The sequence below is a fragment of the Brachyhypopomus gauderio genome, chromosome 10, assembly GCF_052324685.1.
Source record: "Brachyhypopomus gauderio isolate BG-103 chromosome 10, BGAUD_0.2, whole genome shotgun sequence".
Lineage (NCBI taxonomy): Eukaryota > Metazoa > Chordata > Actinopteri > Gymnotiformes > Hypopomidae > Brachyhypopomus > Brachyhypopomus gauderio.
Genome location: NC_135220.1, coordinates 9854179 through 9865367, shown reverse-complemented (window position 1 = coordinate 9865367; position 11189 = coordinate 9854179). Strand labels below are relative to the sequence as shown.

General features: G+C 41.9%; 1 protein-coding gene across 1 annotated transcript; it reads right to left on the bottom strand.

Moving 5' to 3' along the window:
• Window positions 1-2192: 2192 nt before the first annotated feature.
• Window positions 2193-9342, bottom strand: LOC143526141 (trace amine-associated receptor 13c-like). The gene is made up of 2 exons (XM_077020793.1): window positions 9262-9342; window positions 2193-3188 (listed from the first exon to the last, which is right to left on the bottom strand). The coding sequence occupies exons 1-2, from the start codon at window positions 9340-9342 to the stop codon at window positions 2193-2195; spliced, it is 1077 nt and encodes a 358-aa protein (XP_076876908.1).
• Between the last annotated feature and the right edge of the window lie 1847 nt (window positions 9343-11189).

Here is an 11189-nt window from a genome sequence, read left to right as displayed (position 1 = left end):
GTGAGGACTTTTAATCGCGGCACCTGGAATTGACAGCACTATAAAATATATATTTACCAAAATACCAAAATAGCCTTCTTCCACCTCAAAAACATAGCTCGCCTACGCCCTTCCCTGTCTGACTCTGTGGCTGAGACCCTTGTTCATGCCTTTATTACATCTCGGCTTGACTACTGCAACTCCTTGCTTATTGGGCTCCCTGCCAGTAGCCTTAAGAAGCTACAATATGTCCAAAACACTGCAGCAAGAGTTCTCACCTGCTCTAGGAAGTGGGATCACATCACCCCGATCTTAAAAGATCTGCACTGGCTTCCTGTCCTTGACCGGATTAAATTCAAGATTGTATTGTTGGTTTTTAAATCCATTCATGGGTTGGCACCGTTTTATCTTTCTGACATTGTGTCCCCCTATGCTTCGTCACGTGCACTCCGGTCTGCTGATGCCCACCGGTTGGTTGTGCCGCACGCAAAACTCCGTAAATACGGGGATCGAGCCTTTAGTGTTGTGGGCCCTAAGCTGTGGAATTCTCTCCCTTTATCTCTCCGCTCCTGTACATCATTGTCTGCTTTTAAGAAGCTCTTAAAAACACACCTTTTTGAATGTGCTTTTTAGAAGGATTACATTGTTTCTTTTATTCTATTGATGTTAACTGTTTTATCAATTGTTATTTTTATTTTTTTATTTTTTTATTGTTTTTAAATTGATCTACCGTTTGTCTCTTATTTTTATTCTGTAAGCGCCTTGGGTGGCTTGAAAGGCGTCTTAAATAAAATTCTATTATTTATATTATTATTATTATTATTTTTCTGCCATCTCTGTAGTTTCCCAAGTCCAACCCTAAAGCACATCCTCTCTGGATGCAAGACAACGCTGTCACAAGGAAGGTACAGATGGCGGCATGACAAGGTCCTGTGCAAGCTCGCAGAGATCCTGGAAGCCCGCAGACAGCAGGTAAACCGGTCAGCAAGCCTACCCACCTTCCCGATATGGATCTAGTTTACCAGGCCAGGTACGACAGCACGGCGCAGCACGGGGACAGAGCGGTCGCTCCTGTTGCTAGGAAGTGAGTGGCAGTTGGCAGCCGACCTCAGCCGCCAACTGAAATTCCCAGCAGAGACGGTCTGGTATGCGGTCAGACTCAGGGAGATGGACGTCCCTGCCATGCACAGTCCCCTGCAACTCATTCCACACAATAACAATGGGGTCAGAGAGTGGGGTGAATATGGATCCTTCAGCAGGCTGCAGTGGGCGGCAGGGAGACGTCCCTGTCGCTGCTCCACCACCCAGAGATGTTCTGGGGAATAATGGAGCGAAACATCAGTGAAGGGTGGCCCCCCAGCTGACGACCCTGCAGCCCACACAATGGCACCGTCGGAGGTGCGTCAGGCAGCAATGCCAAGCAGGTGTGACCACCTGTGCTTACATCTGCCGATCGAATTCCGCAGACAACCGACAAAAAAGTGATGACCTGCGAATTATTTTTCCCATTAATATCCTATAAAATCCTGTGAAAGAGTGAATTCACAAAAGCTGAAGCACAAACTGTTGCAGGATCACTATAACATAATAAAAAAAATAAGTATGAACTAACCTACAACTGAGTGCAAAATAAATATTAAATTAGGAGCAACATTAAGATAAAAACTGTACATTCAGAAGAAAATATCAACTTAAATGTGCAATCAAAAAGAAAATGTGGAGGGGGGGGTGGGCGAGTTGTTGATCGAGTAGGTTGTAGCTTGGAAAGCTCTGCTGGAATGCTTAAAAAAGATTGAATTTTAGCGCATTCTTTTAATATTATATATTATGTTCTATTTATATTTTATATTATATTTTGCCTAAAGAATACTTGCCAATCTGTAAAATGACTAGGTGTTACATAAAATGCATGGGGAAAGTTAAAAACTTGTTTTAATGGAAAGATTGGAAATATAAGCAAACGTATATATTAAATTGGATTACAAACAATGTCACAAATATTTGCTGAAATTTCATTAAATAATTTTGTCAACCAAATCCTACTTTTAAAAATAATTTTAAAAGAAAATCAGATCTTTAACTAAACTCAACTATTCTAAATCTGTTCTAAATTATCTGCAAAGGTAGAATGTGGTATATGTAATGGCAGTAAAAATAAATGAAAAAAATAAATGAACACATTCTCAGCCTACTCAAGGGAATAAAGATTGGAATTAAAAATATTCTTTAAATAAATGAATTCTTGACGATGAGGACTCTAATATCCTACAAGTTACAATGTGCTTAGCTGATACCTTAAACCATGGATAAAATATAGCATATATTAGAGGATTCACAGAGGAATTCATGTACGCAAGCCAGGCCAACACAGTCCACACAACTGACAAGGAGGACATGTTGTCCACTGACAGAGAGCTTAAGTAAAAAGGTATCCAGCAAGAAAGATAAACAAAGACAACAATGCCCAGTGTTTTTGCTGCTTTGATTTCAGAGGAGGCTTCATGTCTGTTAGACGTACTATTCAACACAGCTCTCACCGCTTTAGCTTGAAATCTTGCCACATTAAAAATGATTGAATACAAGACCAATATTACACAGCATGGGGCTAGAAAAAAAACTATAAAATCAATAATCACCCACAAATGTATAACAAACAGAATGCATTCTCCAAGACATCTACTCCCAACCTGAGACTGAAGGAGCCCGCCATTAAAGTAAATATACATGAGGACATACAAGAGTGAAAATGACCAGCCTAGAATTATGAATAAAGAGGTTTTACAAATAGTGATTTTAGTGGAATAAAGCAGAGGGTCACTGACAGCAATGTACCGATCAACTGCAATGAAAACCATACTACAGAGAGATGTTGACAACGAAAGAGAATTGATCACTAAGACCATAGCACATGTTATTTCACCAAGATACCAACAACTGTCTATAAGTTCCATTATTTTCACAGGCATAACAATGAGTCCCACGAGAAGATCAGCTACAGCCAGAGAGAGGATGAGCAGGTTGGTTGGAGTGTGGAGCTGCTTGAAGTGAAAGATGGAGATGATCACCAGCAGGTTCAAAAACACAGTACACACAGAGATACAGGACAGAAAAATAAACAAGAATATATTCCCAGTTCCTGTTCTGACCTCCTTTCTGCATGATAGGTTGTTGGCAGGAAAGCAGTATTGAACTGTCATCTTTTGCCGATACTTTGACACTCATTTGAAGTTGCAGGTCTGTTAAATAAGCTCACTTGTCTTTGCTGGACCCATGCAGTGTATTTTTATAGCACAGTATAAATCCTCCCACTAACATCTGAGTGGCTAGTTAGTCTGGATCATTACTCACCTGATTTTCAACATGATGATTTTCATCATGCGTTCATGGCCACATGAGAACAAATTGATTGTTTACATCATATATTGAGAACAACTGTCACATTATGGTGGTGGCAGGCAGCTGTTTTGCTGTTATTTGTTGTGTTCTTGAGACACTATGAGTCAAGCTTCAGAGACATTTGGTCTTCAGAGACAGAAATATTTTTCAGAACTATGTGCCTCTATTACGATACCAAAAAGTAACTGCCTCTATCCATAATTTTGTATTTCCTATATACTTTAATCAGGAGTGTGTACTAATATTTGTGCCTAATTGTTGACCTTATATTTTAATCTAGTGACTTGCTCTATATCTTGTACTCCATTATTTTTAAGTAATTAAGGCATCACACTAAATCTTTGAGAACTGTATTGAATGATACCTCACAGACATCCAATCAAAGTTCCAAACTTATCTCAGCCCAAGCAAGAATGGAATTTATGATGAATTTATGATTTATGATTTTATTTAAAGAGGATCTATTATGCTCACTTTAACACTAGAAGTGCCAAAGCTCCAGTCATTTGACCGCTGTGACGTCTACTAGAAACGCCGCCTCTGGTCGACCTAATTATACCTAGAAGCGCCGAGCACCGGTCACTTGACTGCAGCAGCACAAAAAAATATAATATCTTTGCACTGGATCCAATTTCAGAACCCTCCTTTCATGACTTTTCCCAGAATTGTCCTTTTAATAAACTAGTATTTTTACATTGTTAAAAGAAAACCTGCACATGCTAGTTTCAAGCGATTTTGCTCGTATCTCTGTAATATTGTCGTTGTCGCCTACACTTCAAGACTGTGATTCTCTTTTCTGCCAGCGGGTGTCGCAAAGATTCGTATGTCATTTAATATTTAGTATAACTAAATAAAGATCAAGTTTTCAAAACTAAATTATTCACCAAGTTCAAACTGATTATTGTGTAAAGACAAAACGGAATTCGTCCGTTGAACGAAAGTAAAAGTGTTTCACTTAAAATATATATACTTTATTTATTAATATTATTTAATATATACTATATATAAGTTTACATCAATGGTTTTCAAACCGTGAGAGAGTCTTGCTTTGCCTAATAAATGCTTTAGTTGTTTGCAGGAATTCTGCGAATGGTAATTAGCCTACTTATCAAGTCAATATCTCAAAGAAATGATCTCTCAGGTATAATCCCTCTTCGCCAGGGCTAGCTGTTAGATACATATATTATGTATGGCTGCTGTTGACACACTGGCATTACAAAAGAATTAAGCAGAATGCAAGTTACATATGTAAATGCATACCTTTGCGAGCGAAACAGAGAAGATGGCATGGGCGGTGCTGTTATGAACACTTTATTCACAATAGCATTTATGAGGCAACGTGAGCTATAAATTCGTCGGGACACGGCTACACAGTTTGAGTGAAAACTCTGCTTGGGCGATCGAACAGCAACACAGTTTGCTTGAAAGCTCGGTTTTGGCGTTTGAACAGCAACATAGTTTTCGTGACTCCTCGGTTTGGGCGTTTGAACAGCAACACAGTTTACTTGAAAGCTCGGTTTGGGCATTTGAACAGCAACACAGTTTGCTTGAAAGCTCGGTTTGGGCGATCGAACAGCAACACAGTTTGCTTGACTCCTCGGTTTGGGCGTTTGAAAGGTTGCATAGTGCATTATAAAAATGGCACAGAGAATCATGTACACCCCAAAGGTTTGGGTGATCGAACAGCAACACAGTTTGCTTAAAAGCTCGGTTTGGGTGATCGAACAGCAACACAGTTTGCTTGAAAGCTCGGTTTGTGTGATCGAACAGCAACACAGTTTGCGTGACTCCTCGGTTTGGGCGTTTGAAAGGTTGCATAGTGCATTATAAAAATGGCACAGAGAATCATGTACACCCCAAAGCAAGTGCTGGACATGCTGTGCAATATTGATGAGATGGAATCGGAGGGCAAACAATGTCAGGTGTCGGATGGAGAGGGCTAAAGTGAAATGGATCTGAATCTTGAATCTGATTCAGAATCGGACTCTGAAACTGAGTGTGGTGGTGACTCATTTCAGGCGAAAGACGGTACGGTGTGGTTTGAAACTGCTGGCAAACCTCGGGTTAGAGCACAAGAGTGCAATATTGTGAGAGAAACCCCAGGGCCTACGTGTTATGCCAAGGGCAAAATTAAAAGTCCACTGACCAGCTTACTGTGTTTGATTGACACAGAAATGTGGGGCGCAATTCTGAAATACACAAAGGCAGAGGCTGAACGAAATAATGCTCAGTTCAAACTAACAGCTGACGAACTGAAAACATTTGTGGGTCTCATTTATTTGAGAGGTATAACAGCTGGTAAAAGCATGAAACTTGATGAATACTGGTCTGCTGACTTAGGAAATCCCATTTTCAAAGAGACAATGTCTAGACTGACATTCAGAGATATCATGCGCTATCTGCGCTTTGATGACAAGAGCACAAGGGCTGCCCGCCTTGCGACTGATAAATTTGCTATGATCTCGGAGATATTTGATAAATTTGTGAAAAACAGTATTGCTTCTTACACGCCCGGTGAGAACATAACTGTTGATGAGCAACTGTTCCCAACTAAAGCTCGCTGTCTTTTCACTCAGTACACGGCCAATAAACCCGATAAATTTGGGATTAAGTTCTGGGTGGCCGCTGATGCTGAAACAAAATATATGTTGAACGCCATTCCCTATCTAGGGAAAGATGAAAGCAGGCCGGCTGGTCAACGGTTGTCTGAAAATATTGTGTTGCGTTTGATGGAGCCTTTCACGGGTAAAGGAAGAAATGTAACGACTGACAATTTCGTCACTTCATTGGCACTTGCAAACACCCTTTTGGCGAACAAAACCACTATTGTTGGTACGATGAATAAAATCAGACGTGAGATGCCCCCATGTACACAGGCACAGTCTGAAAGATTTTCCACCAAGGTGTTGCGGGCTGGAAAAATAACTCTAACGATTTACCAGGCAAAACCTAAAAAAAATGTATGCATCCTGAGCTCAATGCATCAGACAGTTTCAATTGATAATGGCGCAAAGAAACTGCCTAAAACTGTTTCATATTACAACACGACTAAATGTGGCGTTGATGTTATGGATCAAATGGCACGACTGTATTCGGTGAAGGGAGGCACCCGTCGTTGGCCTGTCGCGGTTTTCTACAACCTCCTAGACCTGGCTGCAATAAATGCACATATATTGTTCAAACAGTGCATGAACGTTAACCTGAGCAGACGAAGGTTTATTCTCGAGTTGGTAAAGGAGCTGTGTGCACAGCAGAAAATGGCGAAAGCGGCTAGGGCAGTGGCACAAAAGCGAATTTTACCTGAAGCTCCTTGCCCGCCCTCAAAAAGAAAACAATGCCAAGTCGGCAGATGTTCAGGGAACAAAACGTATGACATCTGCCAGACATGTAAGCGACTGGTCTGTGGCAAATGTGCAAAGACTGGACCTAAGCTGTGTTTTGAATGTTGAGTTGTGTGAAGCTGACACACAAATCAAAACAAAGGGAACTTAATTTGAGGTGGTGAACGAAACTTATTCAATATACGCTAAAGAGAGACGGGATGCACCCGTTGTTGGCCTGTAGCTGTGTTCTACAACCTCCAAAACCTGGCTGTAATTAATAAATATTGTTCAAACAGTGCATGAACATTAACCACAGTGGCGGAGGTTTATTCTCAAGTTCACAATTCACTACATAAATGGAACTTAATTTGAGGTGGGGAACGAAACTTATGCAAAATACGATACATGTAAATCACCGAATGGTGATAACACTCGGTGATAGCACGGTCGTTAGGACGTGGGATCACACATCGGCTATTCACCGATCAAACACCTCATTTGAAACGGCAACACAATACGCCGAGATAAAAAAGTGAACATTAGAGAGGAGAGAGGCAACTATATTCGTGAAGCCATCCGTATCATTTTAATAATTTTGCATTTTGTTACGCAAAGGTACATAGCCTACCTTTTATAATGATATTTTTGTAATTATTTTGCCTATTTATACTTTTTGTTCTTTGTCTAACACAAAACATTATAGACATTTATTTGTAGATTTGTTATGTTCACCATAGCCTACAATTCACTAACATACACAACTTTTAGACATTAAAACTTGAAATGGCGTAACATTGAGTATACAAACTTGCTTTAGCTTGGTCTACGGGCTTCACTTTGCTACTCTGAGTATCGAACAAGCTTTCTGTGGATGTGGGGGTGGAAGGCTGCAGCGCAGTCTGTTGCATTAGCAAGACAAAAGACGTGAACGCTTCACAGTGGGGGTGCGGGCCAGTGGGTTAGTGGTGTGGCGAACGAACATGATAATCTAGTGACATATATGCCAACAGAATAACACACAGACAAATAAGCAAACTATTACACTAACCAAACAAACTATTACACTAACCAAGAAACAAAACTGAAACTATATTTTGCATTTACGTTTTCGCACAAACCAGGAAATGCAATATGAAACTAAACAAAACTGACAATGAGAAGGCTACTGAGAACAAGGTCACAAGGCACAGATTCTAAAAGGTTTAGTCACATTAATTTGTTAACAATTTGACGTTACGTGCAAATGTCACCATTACGAATATTTTGTTTGGGCGGCTCATTCTTCCTTTTGTGCAAAACACCATCTAGCGTTAATTATGTGTCAGTACCAGCTTCCCTGTGTAAAGACTCAGCGGTCTTTTGACCACCCGAGGCGCGCTTTAAGTAGGTGAAAACAACACGGCGCTAGTAGGAGGTGATGAAATCGGTCAGATGACCGGCCCTCCGCGCTTCTAGGTATAAGTATGTAAATAAGGCGCGGCGCTTCTAGTGTTAAACGTTCATATTTTTATTTGATGTAGTCTGCAGACAGCCTGTTCTCTACTGAGCAGCTTTAACCAGACTGCTTGAAGTGTTAGAAATCAATTAAGGTTTCTTAACTATTTGCAGTCCTGCACTGGACATGCAGTTTTCTGCAGGATGGCAAAACTCAGCATAACGTTTGAAATTAGTAGTGGCATTTGAAATTTCCAGAAATGGGAAATTAACCCAGGCCATGTGGAGAGAGATTCAGAGGCCGACTGGGTGAAATACCACAGGGTTTGGATGGTAGGACCCATGCTTTGTGTGTGATTAGAAGTGCGAGTATGTAATAAGAAAATGCCTGTGGAGACCAGGATAAGAATCCAAGTCACCAGGCCTGATATATTCTCAACAGCCTCAACCTTGCACTGGAAAAAATCAAAATCTTACCAAGTATATTTGTCTCATTTCTAGTCAAAATATCTCATTAGTCTTAATATAAGACATAATTGCCAAACATGTACAATTTCTGCAAGATATAGGGACTTGTTTTAGGACAATACATTTTGAATATCTTGTTAAGTGAAAAAGTCTTAAAAACATCTTGTATTTAGTCATATGTCATATGAAACAAGCTTTTTTGACATTTGAAGACGTTTTTAAGCTGCTGTGTTATCTGCAATGGGATGAATCACCTTGTTTCAGGAATTAGACTTACATGATTTAAGAAAATATATCTTGTTTATAGGAAAGCCTTAAGTTTCAATGGATTTTGACAAAAACTCATTAGAGTGACTTTCTGGAGTCTCTGCTGTTTGCTTCATGCTGATCACAAGACTAGGAATTCTGAGAATGTAGAACTATTCCTTCAATCAAAATAAAACTCCAACAAAATGGAATAAAATGATACACAAATCCAATGAGGATTTTTTAAATGTTCAGTTACATGAACATCTCCACATTTGAAAGGATAATATATAATTGTTTGAGTCATTTCTCATTTAACATCCGAACATTATTCAAATTAAACCACAATACAAATTATAAGCCAACACATTATATTCAGCCCAGGAGAAATCACCATATATATAATATAAGGTACCGGAGCCTTCGGGCCCGCTCCACAAGACTGCTGAACATCTTCGTCCATCAGGCTGTCAGGAAACTGAACTCTATCCACCATCTATCTCTTCTGAACTTTAATGCAATCAAACAGACTGGCTCTACATATATCTACATAAGATCCTTTTGCACACCAGAACTCTACCTCAATCATGCTGCTATTGACTGAACTGCACTGCTCTGCACTATTCTCATCCCTTACAATAATACTTGCACTACTGCTATTTTGCACAGTGAACATTGTAGTCCCTCAGCACTATTATTACTATTATTATCATTATTTTATGACTATTACATACTTTTACTTTTTATTCTTTTAATTTAAATGTTATGTGTTAAGTGTAAGATGAGAGAGAAACAGTATCTCGATATTATATGTCATGGACATACAGTGCAATTGACAGTATAATAATAATAATAGTGTGTATATATAATAGTTTATAATAGTATATGTATATGTATGTATATGCTACAATTGTGTTTAATTAATTACTTAGCTTAACTAATTGTTGTGTATTTCTGTGACGGGCAGGGTGAGCAACTCAAAAAGGAAGCGATCACGCCAAGTCTCAGGGAAAGAGGATGGTTTAATAGAAAGTGTGCAAACCAAAAACCCGTGCATTGTTCCAAATGAAGGAAATAATAACCAGCAGTCAACTGGTACAAAGACAAGACGTATATAGACGAACAAACGACCCTCAGGTGAGACGGATCACGGGTCCCGCCCACCTGAGGAACGAACATCACGTGACCAAAAACAGGACCGCTGCCGCTGTAACCGGGGGCGACCGGTAGGGGGACCCCCCCACAACGTGACAGACCCCCCCACCAAAGCCGCAATCCCCTCCGGATGTGCGGCTTACAGCGGCAGCACACAAAACACAACAAAGGGGCGGGAGGGCGGGGACAAGACAGGGACCCGTTCCCTGCCGTCCTGAGCTGAAACATAAAACACAAAACACATAAGCTCCTCGTCACAGGACGCAGACCAGGCAGGGACCCGTTCCCTGCAGTCCTGGAGCTGAAACATAAAAACACATACAGGTTAGCTCGCCTCCTGGGCGGGACCCTGGACCGACTGGGCCGTCAACAAGACGATAACCACGCCCCGGTCGGTCACAGGGCCCTCGCGCCCTAACCGGCCTTAGGCCGCTTAAGCCCCACCGCTGTGTGCGGACCGGGAGCACATGGCCCAACAAACGTCATAGGTGTTGATGTGTGCAGGCCGCCACACTGGGGTGCGGCCACGGCTTCCACCAACACCTCCCGAACCTACCTCCTCGCTCGGAGCTGACCCCTGCCCTTTTCGCTAGGGGTCACCCCAGACTCCTGGGGAGTGAACCCCTCCCGGGGCCCCTCATCTCAAGGTGGACTCCTCCACCCAACCCAGGAGCGCCAGAGACCAGGGCCCTGGCAATCCGCAACAGGGACACGCTGGTCACCCCGAGCTCGAAGGGGAGGGTTTCTGCCTGGAGACCCCACTAGGTCCGGGAGTGCCGCAGTCCACCTCCAGGAGCGACCTGCAACACATCACACACACACGCACACAGACAACACAACACAAAACGCGCACTGCTCCGACCACTGACCCCCCTTTTACACAGGGGGGAAGGGACCCCTTCTTGGCATGAGGAGACACCCTGTCCTTACACCCCAGGCATCCTCCGCCTACAAAGGGGTACAGGGGCTCCTCTTTGCTCAGGGGTCCCTCCCAACCGGTCAGGTCTCCTGAAGGAGCAGTGCCTTCTGAGCCACCTGTCGTGGCTCAGGAACCCCATAGCTCCCCCCCAAAAACATATTTAGGGGGGGGCCCTCTGGGGAATAACAAAACAAAAAACACAGACACAACATACAACATACACGCACCCAGGATGCCCTCCGTGCCACATCCAGTGGCACGGGACCTCT